General features: G+C 37.1%; 1 protein-coding gene across 4 annotated transcripts in view; it reads right to left on the reverse strand.

The window, feature by feature from the left end:
* The window catches only part of LOC5569070 (LIM domain transcription factor LMO4), a 194,707-nt gene that overhangs the window by 64,367 nt on the left and 108,261 nt on the right, over positions 1-22,079 (reverse strand). For all 4 annotated transcript variants that reach the window (XM_021847348.1, XM_021847345.1, XM_021847346.1 and 1 more), the window contains exon 3: positions 16,972-17,125. In XM_021847348.1, coding sequence (XP_021703040.1) covers positions 16,972-17,125 — 154 coding nt within the window. The remainder of the gene's footprint in view (positions 1-16,971; positions 17,126-22,079) is intronic.

The raw sequence follows: 22,079 nt of genomic DNA on the forward strand, positions 1-22,079 counted from the left end.
TAATTAAATCATTTTCCCCTATATTTTTTAGAAAAAAATATATTAAATTTAAAGGGAATTGATATGCGTAGAATATATAGTATTCATATGAAAAATAACTTACGCCTTTATAGAGTTACGTATTTAGTCCCCACGTCACATTTAAAGCACAATAGAAACACAATTGCTTTATTCTTAGAAGACCTTTTAAAGCACATTGGCAATCATCAAAATTGGAAACACTGCTGTAATCGAATCAATTTTATTTTCCACATATTATTTTCATAATATGTCATTCTGAGATTACCGATTGAAATATTAAGAGAAAACTGTTTACAATTTGCTGTTGGTCGATATACATGCGTACATGATTTTAAAAGTATGAGACTTTTTAGTAAAATTACCATTAACAGTAAAATTTATACTTTGTGGTTTAAGCTCACGATTCAGCTCCCGTTAATACAAATATAGTTTGTATAGTAATCCAAACTAGTTTTGAACACGTTTTTTACTTTTATCTTTTGCTGAGAGTGAAAGGATGGTGTATCCGCAAATTTGGCCATAAATGGGTAAATCACTAAAGTAACCTAACACCAGAGAATGGTGGAATATAATTGATTTTTTAAAAGCAATACTTTAAATAGAATAGTAAAGGATACAAACATACAATTTGTTCAAAAAAATTAGGATTTTTGTTTTGCGAAAAATAATGTTAAACTTTGACAAACAGCTTTTCTTAGGAGTTTTTGGAAAAACTATTTAGCTCTTCAAACAAAAGCATTTTCTAAGATCTTATATTTTCATAGCATTGTAGAATAATAGTTTAACGATGCACAGAAAACCGATAACGATTTTATAAATAAATAAAAAAGATATAGCATTAGCAAAGTGTCCTTTTTATAAAATGAACAGTTCTTAGTGTTGGTTGATATAACGTATTGCTAAAACCAATTTCAGTAACATTCCGTCATCCGTCATAGGCGTGTGTGAAAAGCGATAACGTGCTCTAACCTACGAAAGTCACAAAAATAAAACTTGAAATTTAGTTATGTAAATAAATACTAACAAAAGATTAAATATTTCATAAACTTGTTTTCCATTGAGCCAAACTTTGTGCCAATAGATTTATCCACATTTCTGTCCGTGGAGTCTTCTTCAGATTTTTTATTACATATACTGAAACTGCTTCAAAGAGACTTCCTTAGCCTAGTGTTCGCGACTACAAAGCAAAGCAAAGGTTGGTCCAGGATCTTTTCGCGAAGAAGAATGTGGTGGGTACATTCTCCACAGGCGCGCCCCTTTATCAGTCTAAATCGATTCCCTTGATAAAGCCAAGAAATTACTCCGACATTATCCATGCATCAGAATCCTAGTGCTTAGTTCTTCAAACTAGAGAACTAAAAGATTAGAAAACAAATTGTTGTATTTGACTCATTTGATCATTCTCGGCAACTGGGAAAACCGAGACTTGTCACTTTCAACAAGGTTGACAAATGTAACAAGGACTAAAAAATGTTCCTTAGATTACTATAATATCCTGTTCTCTTCGTTTGAAGCAGTCAGGACTAGGGTTCTTTACCCCATAACGCACCACGAAAAGGTGATCTACCCGCGTTATGGGTCATATCTCTGGAATAAGTTTTTGTTGTTTTTGATGATTTTTTACTTCATATTACAAACTTATACGAAGTACATGGTTGCAGATACAGATAGAGGTAGGCTTGGAGTAGGTACTGAAGTAGTGTTTGAGGGAGATGTGTTTGAAGTCGTTGAAGAATTTGATTACCTTGGAACACTTGTGACATATGACAACGACGTTTCCCGCGAAGTAAAAAGACGTGTTGCGGCTGCGAATAGGGTCTTTTATAGGGCGAATGTCGGAAGAAAGAATAATGAACAAAATATTCAGCAGGGGACGATGTAGAGGAGAGTGACTTCGTGGAAGACCATGAATACGCTCTGGCTGTACGCAGTGGAAGAGGTCCTGACGACCCTAAACGTCCGGGCAACTGAATAAGTATAGCCCAAGACCGACGAAGATGGAACTCTATAATACAATGGCGTGACGCTTCGCTGTAACCTTGTACCTGTAGGTTCCATCTAAAATAGAAGTATTCCTAAAAATAAATTGTCCTGGAACACCTCCAGTATTCCTTTAATATATTTTTAGAACTACCGTCGATGGGGGTGACAATGGGTCTAGGGGGTGAGATTGGATCAAAACGGAAAAATATGATATATGAAATATTTCAGCCAATAACGCTGATATTATTAAAATTTGTAATTCATATGTTAGGGAACATATAAATACACGTAATTCTTTACAATATACATTTTTAGAAATAGTAGTTTTTGTTTACTATATCGATAAACTTGTATGTTGAAACTAGATAAAATTTACAACATTAGATTTCTCCTGTGCAAAGTATCACGCATATACTTTAACGTCTATAGTTATATTAGTAGAAACTTGAAAGTCTTTCCATTACACTTCACATGTATTTTCTGGAATATATATTTTCCACATAAATTTATTTTTTTTTTTCGGTACGGTGTCTAAAACATTAAAATGGGGGTGAGATTGGGTCAAGTAAGAACGATAGTAAATGAAATCACAAGACACATTTTACGGTGTCGGGTGTTCTCTTTTTTCATTAAGATTTGGTTATTCTTTCTAAATACAGCATCTCTGAAACATCAAACAAGTCTACTTGAGTATTCCGTGCATTGAATAACAATTCAACGCATCCTGACAACTTTTCAAACCAGCAACTGTTTTTCGTGCACAGCAACATCGTAAAATTTTAGTAAATGAATTTTTCCTTCAATTCAATTTCAAATTCAATATTTTATTAGTGTTTTCATATTATAGAAACATCTCACGGAAGTACAAATGAGTTGGATCGCTGAAATACCGGGGATTATGACGTCAAAATCTGCTGAAACGTATTGATCATGGAATGTCGCACCGAAATTTAACTATTTGCGAAGGTTTAAAATAATCACTGTTTCAGTACACCTTTGGAAAATCTTAATAGGCTTTATGGCAATGGGGATGAGACTTTGAAAACAATTTGATGGAAAAAACAAGAAAATTTATGTAAACTTAACGATAAATGTTGGGTTTACATATTTATTCTCATAGCTCTTCAATTTTTTGGTATAATCGTTCTTTTAAGTGGGTTTATCATACTTGTGAAACATCTTAGATATCTTTTCATTTTGTTTGCATCGTATTTCATCAATATTTTTCAGCTGTGGGTGGTTTTGAAAGCATTTTTTCAAAAACAAGTTATTTTAATTACAGTGACCTAATGTCACCCCCTCTATGGGGTGAGATTGGGTCATTTTTCATTCACTTGTGGTGCTGCTGTGAATAAATATTTTTCTTTAATTTTTTGAACAGTTGTTAATGTACCATCAAAGTACATACTAGAGTGGTTCAAAAAATCGTTTTTGCTCCACACCGCTCATTCGATTTTAGACCAAATTCTGAGTGTCCTCCCAAAATTTGAGCTCATTTGGATGAAAACTGAGACTGCACAAGCCTTTTAAAATATGTATGGGAATTACTGTGGAAAAAGCAAGCAATTCAATCAATCGGTCATAGTGTTTGCCCATGTGCTCTTGGGGATTAGACTTATGTTGATTCTGTGAGATACAATAATCAGCTACAACTTTGCCGAAGACCGTTTTTAAATTCGATGCCTCGGTAATTAGTTATTGATTTTTGAATGAGTTGTAAAACTTTGGCTATAATTAATAGGCTGTTCTGCAGGCATCACTGGATATATGCAGTAAACATAGTAGCCATGATTTGTGCGTGCTATCTTTCGCGCCAGGTGCACCAATGTTGCCTGTTCAGAAATTAAATGAGCACTGCTGAAGAATTTGTGACTGGATATAAATCAATAACTAATTACTAAGACGTCCGATTTGAAAGCGGTCTTCGGCAAAGTTGTAGCTGATGAATGTATCTCGCAGTATCAACGTAGCTCTAATCTCCAAGAACACATTGGCAAACACTATTACCGATTGAATGAATTGGTTGCTTTTCTCATTGTAATTCCCATATAAACTTTAAAGGGCTTGTGCAGTCTCAGTTTTCATCCAAATGAGCTCAAATTTTGGGAGGACACTCAGAAGTTGGTCAAAAATCGAATGAGCGGTGTGGAGCAAAAACGATTTTTTGAACCACTCTAGTACATACACACCAACTTTGAAGTTTATTGGAGTTAAATTGCGATAGTTATTCAATAAATAAATCGTACATATCCCTTTTTGACCCATTGTCTATCGAGAACTTCTAAAGAATCAAAATTGAGGAAAAAAATAGAAAGTGATTTCTTTGAGAACACCTTCAAGAATACTTAACAAATTCTTCAGAAATCCAGGGAAAAAAACTAAAATTGGACTTATCCTTCATATTTTGTATTGTCTTAGACGTGTGCAATGCTTTCGACAGCGTAGAAGAGATTTTCAAACCTGAACCAATTGATGTCGGTTGGTATTGAGATCCAAGTAATCGCACGTATTTGAGCAAAATGTGAGTAACTCAAGCTTACTTAATGTGCAAAGAGTTACTCTGTGGAAGCTGTTCCGCCTCTTGATCTGAACCTAAACTATAAGCAGGCTCGTGTTTCCTCTTTGATGCAAAGAGGAGACGATTTGCCGTTTTTCTGAGGAGAAAAAAAATGAACTCAAAATTTTCAACACCGATTCGAGTGAGAGTGCAAAAAAAATGTTTTTTTTTTCTGGTACTCTCTCTCTCTCTTGTTGCGATGTTCACCTTTACTTACGCTTCAAAAGAACTCTTGAGTGTCCCGCCCGAACATGACAATCCTCGGGGAGTGATGGCACTCTCTTTTGATGGAATTTAACTCTGGTGTGTTTTGTGCTGCATCTTCCTTGCTCATTTTTCGTTGCCTCTCTGCTTAGCATTTTTTCACAAAGAGGCAAAGGCAGCAAGCTGGTCTAGAACTCTGATGATGTTGAGGAGTATTATCAAGCTTGACTATGAGTTTATGAATTTTCGAATAATCACGCTGCCACCCCGGCACCACGCTTCTCAACTGACGAACCAAAGCAGACTGCTACGAAACATCCATCCGGCGGCAGTAATTGAATCATAATACTATTAATTTAATTAGGAACATTGCAATTAGACCATTCTTCCAGCAATCCATTTTACATGCACACGCGTACACTCCCTCTCGTACTCGCATATGGCGGAGAGTGACTGCTGGATAGATTCTCGTTTGTCTGACACGCACCAACCCTATAGCCTTCAACAATTACTTCGACTCGGCTAGAAGTAAGTGGGGTAGAAGTACCAATTATAGCTGTACTACCGTAATCTGGCACATTGACGTAAGCGACAGATACATTTTCGGCTTATTTTACCATATATCTGCAAAAGTAAAGAAATTGCAGAATTTATGTAGTATAATGTTGCAAGAACTTATGCTCAATTATCATAATAGAGTGGAAATTCTCGCAACTTCTTAATAGTTTTTGTTATACAGTCAACAAAATTATTCTGACAGATTACGGCAGTATTCTTTTTATTTGCATTAACGTCCTCACAGGGACAGAGCCTGTTTCTCAGCTTAGTGTTCAAAGTTGTCATTTTTACATGTGTTTATTGTGTGGCCGGTATGATGATGCTCTATGTCTAGGGAAGTCAAGGAAACCTCCATTACGAAAAGATCCTGGACCGGCCGGGAATCGAAGCAGACACCTTCAGCATGGCTTTGCTTAGTAGCCGCGGACTCTAATCAATCGGTTAAGGAATGCCCCTGTTGGCATATTGTATCCATAATTGGTACACATACCCTACATACACTGGTCGTTACGCTTACGCGTCAAGCCAACTAACGAATGACACAAGAAACGGACTCGTAGGTAGGCACTTGAGTAAATTGAAGTGCATCCTGGTTTTTCTCCGTCCTTCCCCAGTCTTTCACAACCAGAGGGTACTCTCCCAGACAACTGTAAGATTACGTAGTACGGATTGGATCTCCCTTACAAACAGACAATGACAACCATTACCGAGATGAGAGTTAGAAAACACATTTGACGGAGTCACGTGTTGCATGTAATGAAGTAATGACATTCGGACAGGGGCCAATTTAGCAAAAAAGCGGGAATTTAACGTTGCGTGCCAAATTAGCCCACTAGAAACTTGAGGCATACAGGGGGAATCCCCCATCATCGGAAAAATTCTCAAAAACGGTTTCCCAATTCATAGTTCTTGCACGTATACGTCAAAATTCCTCTTTGCACTTTGCACGGTTCGTACCCAGACCTTTCGCAGCACACCCCGAAGAAAGAGAATGTGACGTTGCCCGGCGAGGGCTTCGGCAACGAACATCGGCAATTCAATTATCATCGCCCAATAATCCTTGGTAACCGACCACGCCGATGTCCGAAGAATGCACACAACAGTCTGACGGAAAAAAAAACTTTTGACCACGCGGTGGTCTCGTCTCGGATCTCGTTCTCGCACGGTGCTTTCCAGACCGTTATTATCAGAAAAAAACTCCTTCAATTCAGTGCTCAATGATCGTTTTCTATGGTAAAGCTGCATGTCTATGACGATTTAAAAAAAGTTTTGAATTCGTTATGGAGTAATGCCATTTTGTTTCATAGGCTCAAGCGTAAGTAGGCATTACGGAGCCAATTTTATACCTTCGGAAATCATTTGCTATCATTTGCGTCATTCTTCATTGAATGTGTCTTGCCAATTATGATTTTAATCGAGTCTAACTCTTAAAAACAAAATAATTGTAGTGTGAGACGTGTGTGACACGAACGATGTTTGATATTGGCGCTGATGGAAAATAAAAAATATCCGTTATTACTTTTTTCATGGAGCTCATAGTCGTAGCACTTGCAACGCTTCAATAGCACATATGAAGTTGAAAGATCAGCATTGATCATAGCTAAAAAAATGGATCAAGAGGCCTGAAGGACTAAAATTGATAAATTCTCGCTGAAACCAGGCCGCCATCGGCACCCATCGTTAGAATTCCAATTTAGTGTCACTGATCGCTAGTTTTCGATAAAACTTAAGGGTGGTCCTTTCTGTTTTCTCAAATTGGTGGACCCCTCGTACGCCAGCTAGCTGAACAGTTTGCGAAAAAGCCCATTTTTTGATAAACCTTGGGTATTTCTTCACTGGATATGTCTCATATTTCGCTTGGAACACATGACCGATGGCCTGGTTTCAGCGAGAATTGCTCATTATATGCTAAATTTGGAAAATACAGCTTGGTTCATAAGAGGCCCGGATTGCCACTACGAAAGCGCAGCTATTCAGCCAAATCATGCTGAGGGCTTATACAACTTTGACAAATTCAAAAAATACAAATTCCTAAGATTTCTTTTAATTTTTGCAGATATACAGTTAGACAACGAATGATGATGTATGAAGTTTTTTTTCTGATTTTTATGGTTTGAGGAGCACCGTGATTCTCTCTTCTTCATCCGGTGTCCATACTCCATAGGATGCGACCGCTCATCATTGACGAGGTAAATTGATGCAATTACGCTAGGAGCAAATTCAATTACAGTTTTTCTCTGGTGCCACTTTTCCCGAACTTCTACCGGGCATCTGCTAGGAACTCTCTCTCTCTCTCTCTGACTTCCGTCTACGTTGCGGAGGCTGGCCCCGTTTCCCGAGGGAATCACTTTTTCTCGGAAACAGTTTTTTCACTTCCACCCACGCCACGGTTCGTTCTGTTGGCTAGCGTGCCGATTGCAATTGTAGAGAGATCGTTGCTTTCTTTCAGTTCCAGGCCCACCTTTTCGGGGAGGGGAAGGAGGTGACAGTTCAAAAGCAGTTTCGATCGACACCTAATGATAGTGTTGTTGTCATCTCGTCGCACAGAAGTCCAGTTTCTTGGAAAGCCGGCCAAAACAACTATTTAAATACATGTTCTTAGTTGAAAAACAAAGACAATCATTCATCATCTCATATATCAGATAGTTAAGAACACATACGAAAATTTTAAAAGAAAACTGTTTTTCTTCATGTTTCTTAAAAAGTGCCACATTTCCAAAAAAAAAACTGTATTTTTGCTTTAAAACAACTACAGTCAAACCTCCATGAGTCTATATCTGAAGGGACCATCGACTCTTGGAAATATCGAGTCGTGGAAACGAATGCCTTGGAAAGCCGTTTGAGGGGACCATTATGGTAACCATGAAAGTTTGTTTTAGTATGGTTCCATGAGTCGATATCGAGGTTTCACTGTATTTAATCTTCACTCAAAACTCGCGCAAATGTATTAAAAATTTTCAATCTTGGTAAAATTTCACAATTCTTGTAAAATCCTTGCATACAATATTATAATATTATAATACGGTCTGCAACCCTAAGACATGTTCCACAACATTTGTCACGAACAAAAGTTGTAAAATATTAAGAATTTGCAATATTTGCCATGATTTTTTTCAAATCTTAACCACTGTTCGTCGTTAGACGTTGATCTGACCATCGCCGTTTCGTTATCGGTGCGTGCACTTCTCCAATTCCAGAGGGGGGATTTGGCAAAAACGAAAGCCAAGCCCAAAGGATTCTTCGGTCATTTTTTAAAAACACCAAAAGTGTTGGCGGTTAATGAATTTCGGGGCTTCTTGGACGTGATGTGATGTCCGTGTACTGTGCCTAGCCGAGCCTAGACGACCCGTCCGAGAAGGAGCTTCGGAACATCACTCAAATTCCTTCACGCGCGTTGCGTTGAAGGATTCTGGTGAAGTGGTGAGGGAGGAGGATAGAAGGAGGGAAAAGTGGCAAGACGTTTGCTGTCCATCCAGACGCCAACGAATTCCTGAATGTGGAGAGAAATTGAGAAATTGAATTTTTGCTTTTCTTCTGAACGAAAGACTGGCTCTTTTATAGGTATCTATTTCAAGAGGCTCAGTGCTAGTGATTGTATGTGAGAGTTATGATTATCTTCTAAACATAATAATGGAAGTTCATCTGTTCAATAATAGTTGGTTTCCATTTACCAAGTTTAATGCTTACGACAAATCAGAATCCAAATGTGTGTAATAAGTTGTTATGCAATACCAGATTCATGAGAAAAACAATAGTACACTAATGAATTTAAATAGATTACTGAATTGGAGCGATATTGTGAAACAACAAAAACAACGAAAAATTGTGCGATTTTTTAGAGCATTATCATCTATTAAAGAATTTCAAAATAAGGATGCATTTTAGAAATACATACACCTTAATATCCCAAAATGTGCTCTAGAATATCCTACCGTACAAAAATCACTGGAAATCAATTATATGCCGAAAATTATATACCATTTTGGCTGATACAGATGATCAAACTCGACACAAAGTTATATATATATATAAATTAAAAGAAAAATTAAAAGAAGAACCAACTTTTGTTGTGTGCGATAAGCTCAAATTTCAATATCTCTGTTACAAAACATATTGTGGTACAAAAAAGCGTCAATTTCTTGGTATTTCTATTCTCCTATTTTCAGAATAATGCAAACAATACTATTTCAAATGCTTTAGCATAAAGTATGTTGGAGAATTTCCTGCTCATATTTTCAACATCCATAAATTACTCAACTTTTCAAAGCTTCACAGTTTTACCTCGCCTTTCCTCTGAAAGTTCATTGATTCTATTCTACTACTAGCAATTCCTCTGTGAATTTCTTCAGATTGTTTACCTAAAAAAATATTACAATTCTCTTTAAAGTTTATCAAAAGTTCCTTAGATATATTCCCAATATACATCACAAATTGTGACAGATTTTTTCTATGTGTTTTTTATTGGAAATTCTGCTTCAAGTCCCTGAATTTTACAAGAACTATCTACGTCGTTTTTCAAATGTCTCTTCCCTTCGAATCTTCAGAACAAATTTGTTGAATAAGACCAGGAATACTTTTGCTTCCAAGATTAGCATATCGGTAAAGTAATTTGACAAAAAAACATTCAGCAAAATAACTAGGAAAAGGAAAGAGATTTATTAAGATTTTATTAGGAAGTCTATAACAATCCTTCTCTAAACAATTCTTTAGAAATTGTTTTATCAATTTTTAGTATAATATTCATAATATAGAATTGAATTCTTGTGCAATTCCAGAGCGGAATTTCTATAAGCTTTCTGTCAAAATTCTGGAATATCCAGTAGTCGAGGGAAAATTCTGCTAAATTTCAAGGATATTTTTAAAGATGATTGTGATGCAACTTCTTGGGAAATTTGTTTGTGGGTGTTTCAAATTAATTCGTTTGTCATGTTAGTTGTTAGTTGTTTTTGATTGCTATAACCAGAGGCGTCCCGTGAGGAATTGTATAACCTGTGCACTGATTTGCACAGACCGTTAAATTTAACTATGAATATTTGAATTATTACTCATTCAACGTTTTTATTTTTATTTTCTTAGTTTTATTCACTCGTTTTTAGTTTTAAGCATTTTGGTTGATACGATGCAAGCTAAAAAAACGTCCTACTTGAAACTAAACGATTAAATTTTTTTTTTGATAAACCATGGTCTTTCCGAATCGTGACCCGTTTACCACAACAGAATCAAGTCAAAGTTTATCTAGGAATCTGTCAGATGATTTGTCAGAAATTCTCCTTTGATTTCCCCATTCTTGTATTGAGCTACATTTTGTTCACTGAACTATTTGCTATGAGCTCTTTCAGGACATTCTCCAACGATTTCCGAACGAGAAAAAATGAGGTTTTTGTAGTTGAATCCTGTATTTCGTTCCTTATATTCTAAGGCCATTCACAGAAGAAAAAAATAAGAAAATATTTTCAAAAAACTTGGTAAATAACCGCAGCAAATTTTTGGACACATTTTATGGTGACCACACCGAGAAATTTTTGAAATGCGGTTTCGAAAGAACTCCAGAAGCAATTCCACAATAAATCCCAATAGGAACTTGTTTATCATATATACATTTTTGGAAGAGTTTCAGCAAGAAAACGCAACATGCTTAGGGTTTGTCGCATGACTCTGAGGCAAATCCTGACCTTCTATGTCTTCCAATTTCCGATTCCGCAGTACTAGTATATGTTATTTAATTTAACGTTTCTCTTGAAGTATAAAGACAACGCAGCTGAAAAAAATTACGTAAATTTTGTTTTTTTGAACCTTACAATTTGTAGTTGTGATTCCAGGAATATTACGAGATGATTTTTCACATGAACAATTTCTCAGAAGCCTCAACAGAATCTATCGATTTTGTTTTGCTTATTGAATTATATCTTTAAATCGATAATGTATAAGAACAATGCAATATTCGAGCGAAAAAGTGCTTTAGATCTGTTTCTCCCTAAAGACAAATTTTGCTTTTATATTGCATTCAATTTTTTAGCGGATGTAACAGTAGAAGGCCACTCGTCAAGTATATACCCGAAAAAAATCTTAGACATACACGTCAGGTAATTTAAGCTTCAATCATGTTAAGCCATATGTAATGTATTGTTTAATGATAAATACAAACACAGCTATTATAACAAAATCCTGAATATTGAACGTGAAACGTCTTCTCTCAAAGAATGTTGCAAGCAAAACCGCTTGGTTTAAATGGATTAATGCTGAAAAATCAATCATAAATAATACACATGAAATGACCGAGCCGTCGATCCATCGATGTGCATTATTTTTGGCAGAATATTCATCTTATAATCGTGTAGATCGAGCATTCTCGTTTGCAATTTCATTTTCAAGATGCAAGAAAGCATGCAATATTCATGAATGTTGGATGCAAGAAAATGAAACGTTTCAGTTTCACTAAAGATTGCAAGCCATCATGAATGCAATGAGGCAGTTGACATTATGTATCGCTGATCATTCAATTATCACTAGTGTTACATGACAATCGTTAAAGTTTACGTGCCATGTAAATTTAAGATTTTTTTGATGTGTTTGCTTTACCTGCCTGTGCCTAAAATAGATGTCTGCCCTTAACAAATCGTTGTTTTGGAGCAGTTGACCGGAAGGTAACAATGTAATGCAAATTTAATAGAACGTCTTATACATCCAAAATGCTTAGATTTACATGTCATGTATTTTTGGTTTCAATCATGTTATGCCATTTGTAATGTATTATTGCAATTTCACTTTCAAGTAGCAAGAAAGCATGCAATATTGGAGAATATTGGGTGCAAGATCATGAAATATTTCAGTTTCACTCTTGTTAGCAAGCATTCCTGAATGTAATGAGACAGTTTACATTATTTATCGGTAAATATTCAATGAAAACTCGTTTTACATGACAATCATAAAAAAATAAGTGCCTTGTAAATTAAAGTTTTTTTTGTGTGTGTTTTATATTGCGCAATCTTTAAATTTTATTGTGGATGCATCAAATCTTTACTGAAATTTAATGAAGCATATCTGGATTTAAATCCTTTAACAATTTATTCTCCAAAATCGTTATCATCTTAACACGGAATAACTGAAAATTCAACTTCCTACAACAATGTTTCAACAATTCTAAAAAAATATTATGATCGAAACATTTTAGCTGTTAAAACAGCGAATGCATGTTCAAGACGAGCTTTAGGCAACCTAATCAAGAGAAACTCTTAGGAACTGTAAGACTCCGATCAAGTTCTGAGGAGCATCTTCAACAGCTTTGGAGAAGCTCAGGGCAATACCTCATGAAAAATAAGATTTTTTTTAGAGTTTAAAGAAGATTTTATTCAAAGGTTTGGAACAACACTAAGAAGATATGTATAAAACAATTCAAAGTAGCTTTCTGAATGATTCGTAAAGATCATTCATAAATCATTTCTAAAACAAAAACTCCAGGTTGACTTTTGAACAGGTACAACGTACAACTTATATTTGATGCGCTTCTTGACGAAACCTCTATAGGAGTTCCGATATGCAGAATTCAAATTTTGAATAATATGCATTGAGGGACCATGAGGTAGCTCTCAAATATGACCAAAACGTCGAACGAGGTTGAACAACAGTATTCAAGTTCTGGTAAGCTTAAACAGCTATCTTTTCGTTATATTCTATCGCAGTAGATATCTACAATTTGTACACCAATGATGATTTAGCTACTATCACCTACAAAAACACCACATGATTGATGGGCGATCCTGATACTTCTTCTTCTTTTTGTTCTTGGCATTACTTCCTCACTGGGACAGAACCTGCTTCTAAGCTTAGTGTTCAATGAGCACTTACACAGTTGTTGACAAAGATAATTTCCAATCAAATCGAACCCATTGACCTTCAGCATGGCTTTGCTTTGTAGCCGCAGACTCTAACCACTCGACTAAGGAAGGTCCCGGTCCTGATACTTATAGTTCTCAATAGTTGGTATTCAATTACAAATTTACTAATTGGGACAATATGCCTACGGCATTTATATCGAAATAAAGTTCATATTGCAAACACTATCAAAAAACGAGTCGGTTGGCCAAACCCGCTTGGCACTTCATAACTAGCTACCCCAAGGTGGCAACGCGTCCCTGTAAGCTGTTTAGATGGCACTTGGCGCCTCTAATCGCGTCGCATCACAATAATGAACCACCTTCGGCACGGGCCCGTATGAGCCCACGTTCCCAGAACATATCTCGCCGGCATGCTAGTAGAAAAGCTCATCCATACACATCCAATCGCATCAGTAGGTGCGCGCTCCCCAAGCGACATGGCGGGACCTCATCGTTAGGGGCGAAGGCGACCTCTACGCGCTCGCGTCACGTGTCCATCAGTCGCTTTGTCAGAGGCACTAGTGCCGTCGGCGGCAGCGGCCTGCTAGGTCGCCATGGAACGGCTTTGCCATTTCGTAATTAGCTCGATGCTGCTTCGAGGAATGAGCCCTCCTCCTCTCGCTCTCTAGGATTGGAGTGTGTGTGCCTTGCTTGGCTGTTGTTGTTGTTCGTCGTCATAGTCATTGCGAAATGGGACCAAGAGATGATACTGATTTCTGCGAGGAGGATCCATTTCGTATGTACAGGATGGGCCATTAGAAAATGCGAAAATCGACGTGTCAAGTTTTATGGTAGTTTTTATAAGGGATTCGAAAACGAATCATAAATTTTATTTATTGGTTGATTTGTTAATTTTGGATAGATTCTGTTTTTGGTATTGGATCTAATAGAGGACGAGCTTTTTAGTTTTCTAGCAGCTAATAACATACATATAGCAGTTATCACTGAAACTTATTTGAAGAGATCCAAACTTTTTTGTTTATCGTAATGACCAACTGGATGAAGCATGTGGTGGAGTTGCTATCATCATTCATAGGCGTATAAAACATCAACTTTTTTCGTCATTTGAAACGTAAGATTTTGGAAATTTGGGTGTTTCTGTTGAAACCTAGCTTGGTAAATATACCTTCATAACCGAATTTTGTCCTTTTTAATGCTCTGGGCAGCAAGCTAATTTGCTTCAAACTGACTTGCGAAATTTTTTTCGCAATAAGTAGTTTTTTTGTAATTGGTGACTTTAATGCCAAACATCGCTCATGGAATAATTCGGCAATCCCAACGGAATAATAAGCAATCTGTAGAAGATATGGCTGGAATGTGCTTGATCCAAGTTCGCACAATTTTCGCATTTTTTTTATGGTCCTCACTGTAGCTATAGTTGTTGCCTTCCTGGCGTACCCGGGGCCTCGTTAGTGTAAGTGCGCCTTTTTGTTTTGTAGCGAATAATACGAAAAAGTGGAGGGTGAAATGTAGGGCGGACGATAGAAGGCGAAGGCTCAAGAATGGGTACGGATCCCTGAACGGGTAGGCGTCAGGCAAGCAGTCAGGCAAGAGGGCAGGCAGATCTAGATGTTCTTCTGTTAATTTATTTAATTGCTTCGCTTCCACCCTCTCAGCTGTTGCCGGTCGGAGAGAGTTCTTTCATGGATCGTGTGATGCTGCCCGGACTGAGTAGCATACCATCAGCTGCTGCCAGCATGTCCTCTGTGCCTGGGATGTGAAGCAGAAGGACGACGATACACAAAACAGTGCACAACCGTCGTATAGAGAAGGACGCACAAGAAGTGCCTTTCCACCCATTATTGTCCTTCCGCCGTCCCGATCCCGATCCCGACATCAACGACAAGGCTTTTGATGAAGAGTGGTACCTAGAGGCACTTGCTTGTTACAGATCACGGAAACAAGCCCTCTATGACATGCCAATCATTCAAATGGATGCTTTCACATATTGTAACCCGCTGCTTGCTGCTGCTGCTGCTGCTGCTGCTGCCGTTCTGAAGAAACCCTTCAACAACGTGAGTCCATCAAAGAGGCATAATTCGAGAAAAAAATAATTTGCTCCGTGAAAGGAATTAAACTGATTGATCCTTTCACTTCGGAAAGTAGTTTGCAACGGTAGGGGTTCTCAAATTGTGAATTCACTCGCAATGTTGAGAAGATCTTTGGGCATTAGACTGATGCAAATTTTGAAGTTTTTGCTCCCCTATGCTTTAACGATGTCAATTATGATGAAAATGATCCTCCCAAAATTTGAAGTGATTCTGAAGAAATTTGGTTGTGCACACGCTATTTGAAGTTTATATGGAAATTACTATGGAAAACGAAAACCATTTGTGTTCAGTCCTCTTACAGCTCGTCATAATAATCTATGGAAAAGTGAACACACTCATCTCATGTGGAAACTTCCCAGCAACAACTTTGCCGAAGACAACATTTTGATGGGCCGTATGGATTATTTGTTATTATTGATACCAAAGTCTAAATCATGCTGAGATGATCATTCAATAACTTTCAGAGCAACACTGCTTATTTGCTGTAGAACATAGTAGCCTGGATTACTTTGATCTATTCTTCCCGCCAGGAGCACCATGTTGCCAGCCGAACAGTTGGTGAAGCATGCTACATATAAACCAACTTTATGATGATGAATAACAATTTATCCTGACGTCCAATCAAAATGTGGTCTTCGGCAAAGTTGTAGCTGGAAAGTTTTAACATGAGATGAGTGTGTTCACTTTTCCATAAAATATTATGACGAAGAGATAGAGGGCTGAACACAAAAGATTGGCGTTTTCCATAGAAATCTCCATATAAACTTCAAATGGCGTGTGCACAACCAAATTTCTTCCGAATCACTTCAAACTTTGGGAGGATGCTATTTACCATAATTAAAATCGTTTAAGCATAGGGGAGCAAAAATTTCAAAATTTGCATCACTCTATTGGGCATTGGCGTAGTCAGGATTTTTTCATCATTCCTAGATGAATAGCTGAGGACTCTTTGAAGAAATTAAAAACATGCGGCAAACACGCCAATGACGTGTCTTTTGAAAGTTCACATGTGTCAGTGAGAACCACTGATTGGTCAAAAACTCAAGCATACTTCGGATTGAAAACAAAGACTCTTGTTCTGCAGTTACCGAATTCAAACCAAACGGCGGGATCGAATTTCGTTCGTAATGAAAGGAAAATAGAACTCTCAAACCCAAAAAACGCAATTATTTTTTTTTTCACAGATTTCCTTCAAAGGTAAAGAACTCGAAAAAAATCGAACCATAAAGAAAAAGTAATCACCTCCCCGTGGCGAGCGGTCTTGCGGTTAAGACTTTCTGCTTACGCACAAACTATCGAATTACATTACCGGAGGAGGCACATGGATGGAGTTGCCAGCTTGTCCTCGTTAATTCTACACCGATCTGGCAAGCAATCATTCCTCCGCCGCTGGTTCAATTAACTCTTTTGTCAGTGCTCTGAATGTGCCAACCGGGTTCAAAGGAATTCAACGTTAGCTGGGGCTCTTGGCAAGATGTGTTGATTTATGGCTTCGACCCTCGTCGGAAGGGTTAACGCTGCCAAAAGGGTCACCTTCGTAGTAGGGGTTCGATTGTTCTTTTCACCCCACACCGACGACTCCTCGCTGAAGCGTGACAACCAATAAGGTCCTGCTTTTTTGAGCAATTAATAAAACCTTCCTTCTCAATCATTGGGAAACATAAGTGGCTTGCCCAGTTTAAGTCTACTGTATTTAGAATAGTTTGTTGGTGTGTTCACCTACCTGGAGTAGTCTGCTTTACAGAGGATCATTCCGCTGCGGGTGTAACAACTGGAACCGATGTCCGCTAGCATGGCACCGCAGCAGGAGCATTTGAGACAGGAGTTGTGCCAGTACCGATCGAGTGCGTGCAGGAAGAACCGTTCTGTGATTTTGCCTGGTGGGAGAGAACATAGAATATGTTAGTGATCGAGTTTGGGAAAAATTTACATTACACATTTCCTAGGTATTATTGTTTATTGATATTCTATTCCCAGATGAACAGAACATGTTCCTGTTAATGATTTTATTAGGAAAGTCCATGAAATACTTTCGAAATTCTTGCAGCACTTTATCCAGAAAGAAAAATCGAAATGGCCAGGCATTCCTAAGGCAGTTTTCGGAGGGTTTTTTGTGAGATAGGCTACAGAAGTAGCGCTTTCGATTCACAAAGACATTCAATAATAAATTATTGCAGCTATTTATCCAAGTACTTCTCCGATTCTTATAAAAGTTGTCTTCAATTCTTTCAAAGATTTATGCATACATTACTGCGTTAAATTTCCAGAATTTTTAAATGATTTTTTAAGGTTTTCTGCATTGAATTCTATCAGGCCTTGTTTTCCTTTCATCTGGATTTCTTCTATGAATGGCATTCTCCTCCTTTTTAAAAATTTTTCCTAACGTTCACAAAATTTTGTTCTCTTAGGTTTCCTCTAGTAATTTTAAAAGTTACTTTTTTTAAATAAATCTTCTAGAAAGATAAATCTTCTACGATGGTTTGATGAATTTTAACCCCATTTTCCAATGCTTACTACTTTATTTCGGATTTTTTTTCGAAGAGATTTATAATGAAACACCTACTGGGGTTCCTCTCAAAATTCTTGCAAAGATACCACAGAGCAAGCCTCCACGATTTTTTTTTTTTGAATTCTTCCAGACATTTTTCCTCTTAATTTCGAGGGAATTCAGTGTGAATATTCATTCAAGGCTGATGTTTAGTCATTACGCTATGGAAGTGCTCTTAGATCACTAACCTCAGAAACAGGCTAACTATTTTCAAGTAGTTCTCGACAAAATTAACTGACCGTTAGACGAATGGAGTAATCCTTGCAGGTACGCATAGAGAAAGTTTGGGAGGTATTGTTGCATATTTTGATGTTGACATTTAAAGAAACTCTTAAAAATCAGGAATTCCTCCCAAAATTCGTGCAAAGATACCACAGAGCAAGTCTGCATGAATTGTGCTAGGAATTCCTCCAGAAAAGTTTTTCCAAAATTTTGTGGGAATTTAGTGTTAATGTTCTTATGGAGGGTCTTTCATTTAGAGATTCTTCACAAAATTCGTGCAAAGTTACCACAGAGCAAGTTTCCATGAATTATTATAAGAATTTCTCCAGAAGTTATTCCCCACAATATCGAAGGAATTCAGTGTGAATTTTCTTAAAATAAGGCCCATTTAAGGCCTAAGCTTAAAGATAACGCTGTTGAAGTGCTCTTAGATCACTAACCTGTGAAGCGGGATCAGTCCTAACAATTTTCGAGTACCTTCTTCTTGACAATATGGATAAATTGCTAAATGAAATTTTGGAGTAGCCATGTGTGCTTCAAGAAAGTATAGGAAGATTGTTGTAGACTTTTGATGCTGACCTTCAAGAGGAGTTTTTAAGGGAATCCTGTTTCTAAATAAGTTTCCACAATTTGTGCTTTAAATCTGAGAGAAACTCTTTAAACATGGAGAAATTTTATAATAACTTCGTATACAGTGCAGCAATTTCTACGCGAAATCTTAACAATGTAAAATATCTCATTTTGGAACCCGAAAAGAATATCCTGAGATATATTGGTAGAATTTAAACCAAAAAAATTTTATATGACTTTTTAGAATTTCTATAATAGCTCATGATGATTTCTCTGAATAAACTTATATAATATACTTTTATAATAGTGTTTACTCTTTGAATAATATCTGAAAAAGAAACAACTATCAATGCAATATTTGGAAGAGAAATTTGCAGATTTGTATGTATAGTTGCTTAAGACAATTTCTTCTAGATAATCAAGATTAAGCTAATCAAGCAATCAAAAAAGAATGCTAGATGGAAAACTTTAAGCATTGTTGTTAATGTGAAAAACTAGTAAAATTTATGGTAGTGCCTTTACCACTCATTGCTCAAGTTTATAAAAAAACTGCAATGAAACACAAAGAGGTCATCTGTTTTATTTTCCTCCTCATATGAACTGAGGATTTTCAGCAACTCACAAATAGTTCTTACAAGAAAACTATAGCTTCAATGTTCATCTTAATTCTAGGTAAATTTTCTCTTAAATCTTTTGTTAACGGTACCATTGATGTGTTTTATGGTAGAAGAGGATCTTCCGGCCAAGAAATTCGTAATATGATGTTCACTGAATATATTTAAGCGAATGGTTCAAGAAAATTGTTATATTAAAAGTCTGCTTTAAATATCTATCAATCATTCTATGCAAAGTTGTGGTGGTTGTATGCCTCTGCTTAGTACGAAAAAGGTTCAACGAATAAACTAAACTCGCCCACAGTTGTGTTCGTGCAAGGTTTACTCGTTTTTGTAAAGAAAGTAGGAAAAATAAATATTTGGTATACACTTTATAGTCACTTGGTATACGAGTTTTGCGTTAACCCGGAAAACTTTGCCCTGTCTTCTATGAAGAAATGGCAAGAACAACGAAATGTTTGTCCTTTCCCAATACACTCGTCATGCAGTGTATCATTTGGCATAATAATAATTTTTTGCCTTCTTTAACCCGTATAGGCCTGAATGAAATAAAAATTACTAAAACTCTCACCACTCAGCGAATGCTTAACGGATTTCTTTTTTTTTTTTTGTCAGTATACTCGTACACATATCTAGTTTTTAAAAGTGGTCAAAGGATCTTGGGAATGTTCCTATGGTCGGAGATATTGCGGTGGATCACTGGGTCAGGTCGGGTGACAAGGGTTTTGTGCTTCTGTGCCCCTGGAGGTAGGCAAATTTCAAGTCACAGATAATTTCCAGAATCGGATATAATGTGGCCACTATATCAAGCAGTTTTAAGAAAAACGCATCAGCGGAATCCTTCTGGTAATCGATTAAATTGAATAATTCTGTCAATTGTATTTGATTGATTTTACAAATAACCATTTTCGGATCCCCGGGATGCCTCAAATTTATGATAAAGTGCACAATTTGTATCTAAACATCTGTGTCATGCTTATGGGAATGCATTTTAGTGAACTATTATGTTCGATCTATACTTTTAGGGATTTGAAACGGTTCAATGCCTAACAAATCTAGAGCCGGTTCTTCTGGACATTTAGTCCGAGTGGCTGCATTTGGTACACTCTAAACTGAGCAAAACTATTAACTTATAATGTTGAATATCAGATTTTAATGATTTATACAAAATAAAATGAATGCCATTGGAAATAAATAAAGATAACTTGGCATGTCCCAAAAAATCGCCTTTTTCTACCCGACTTGACCCAGTGACCCACCGCAATAACTCCGGCTACAGGGGTATTCTCGAGTTTCTCCGACCATTTCTAGAAACTAGATATGTGGGCCAGTATACTGACAAAAAATTATTTGAATGCGTTAAGTATTCGCTGAGTGGTAAGGGTTTTAGTATGTTTGCTTTCACTCAGGCCTATATGGGTTAAAATGCTACATGTTCTTTTATGAAACCAAACATCCGTATGCAAAACATTCTTATGCGAAACGGCTTTATGGGTCACCCCCAACTTTAACAGTTCTAAGTCTGAATTTTTGTTGGTACATGACTATAAGGAACAACTTTCACTCAACATATAATCCTGGGTTTGCTGGCGGTTCGGGCTTTTTAAAAAACACTTAACTGATTTTCCTCACTAAATCACTTTATTACTTAAGCCGAAACGCAATGAAACACGGATAAAAATAAACTGAACACCGGTCACGGTCAGTCCGGTGGTTTTGTAGAATTGAACTGCTGACCTAGCAATTCCGGCTGTTGGGCATAAAGGTGTCGACGTTGCATAGCACGTGGCAGTGGTCCGATCCAAAGGTGATGACGGTGCATGTGACGTTGCACCTGTGGTGGCTGGTTCATGTCGTGACTCCTCCGGGGGGTGAAGAAGTGTCGTCCTCGATACTCAGCTCCTGGTTACCATGTCCTGGTGATTTGGTTTCAGGCTTCCTTTGGTGGGTTTTCCTCGATGTCCTTTTGTGGGTAAACCTTAAATGAATGAAGATAAGGTAAAGGGTGAAGAATAGTAGAGTCGACATCAGAGCGGTTCCTCCTAATAGACTCCATTTCCAAATCTGGTCGGTTTCGTGTTGAAGAGATACTTTTTCCAGTTTGCGTCTGTTCAGAAGGGTGGCTTTTTCTATTTTTGCAACGTCATGATTTTGCAAAATCTCGCTGTTTATCTGCAGATTGTGTAATGCTCCTTGAATAGACTCGCTTTCACTTATTTTTTCGGTAGATGTGAAATTTTGGTCCATAAATTCGATTGTACAATTTGAGAACGATACTATAAAATTTCCAGATAAGTATCTGTCGCTAGGACCGCAATTTGAGCGTAATTCTTGGTTTTTTTGCATTTGAGATAAGAATTTTGTTATTGGTTATTAGTTTGGTTGTAGTTTCTGCGTTGATTTCCATGAGACATTGTGGCTCAGTTCCCATGATGAGTGGATAAATACACAGATCCTTGAATTCTTTGATAAAACTGTGTCTTTGGACGTAGTCGTCTGGTTTTGCAGTGGTGAAGAGTTGTTTTGCTTGTTTGATAAGGAATTGAGGGTAAGTCTTAATAATCGAATCATTTTGACTCAATGGGTGGATTCGCATGATTGTCGATTCTTCTGTCTCCAATTCTGGAACATGTAATATGTAGAGTAAAGTATTTTCGCTAGTTGCCATTTTTGGTGTAACAAAATTGAGTGCTTCTTCCGGGATGTCTAGCTGGACTCCTTGATTTCTGAGTATATCCTTGATCAGATGAATTTCTTTGCCAGATAACATTCTGCTGTTTGTGACGTGCATTTTAGAAAAGAGTATCGCTTCTTGAACGCTTGTTAGAATTTTGTTGAGTGTATCTATGTTCAGTATGGTGGTGATGACGTCAAGTT

This window comes from Aedes aegypti, chromosome 2, assembly GCF_002204515.2.
Source record: "Aedes aegypti strain LVP_AGWG chromosome 2, AaegL5.0 Primary Assembly, whole genome shotgun sequence".
Lineage (NCBI taxonomy): Eukaryota > Metazoa > Arthropoda > Insecta > Diptera > Culicidae > Aedes > Aedes aegypti.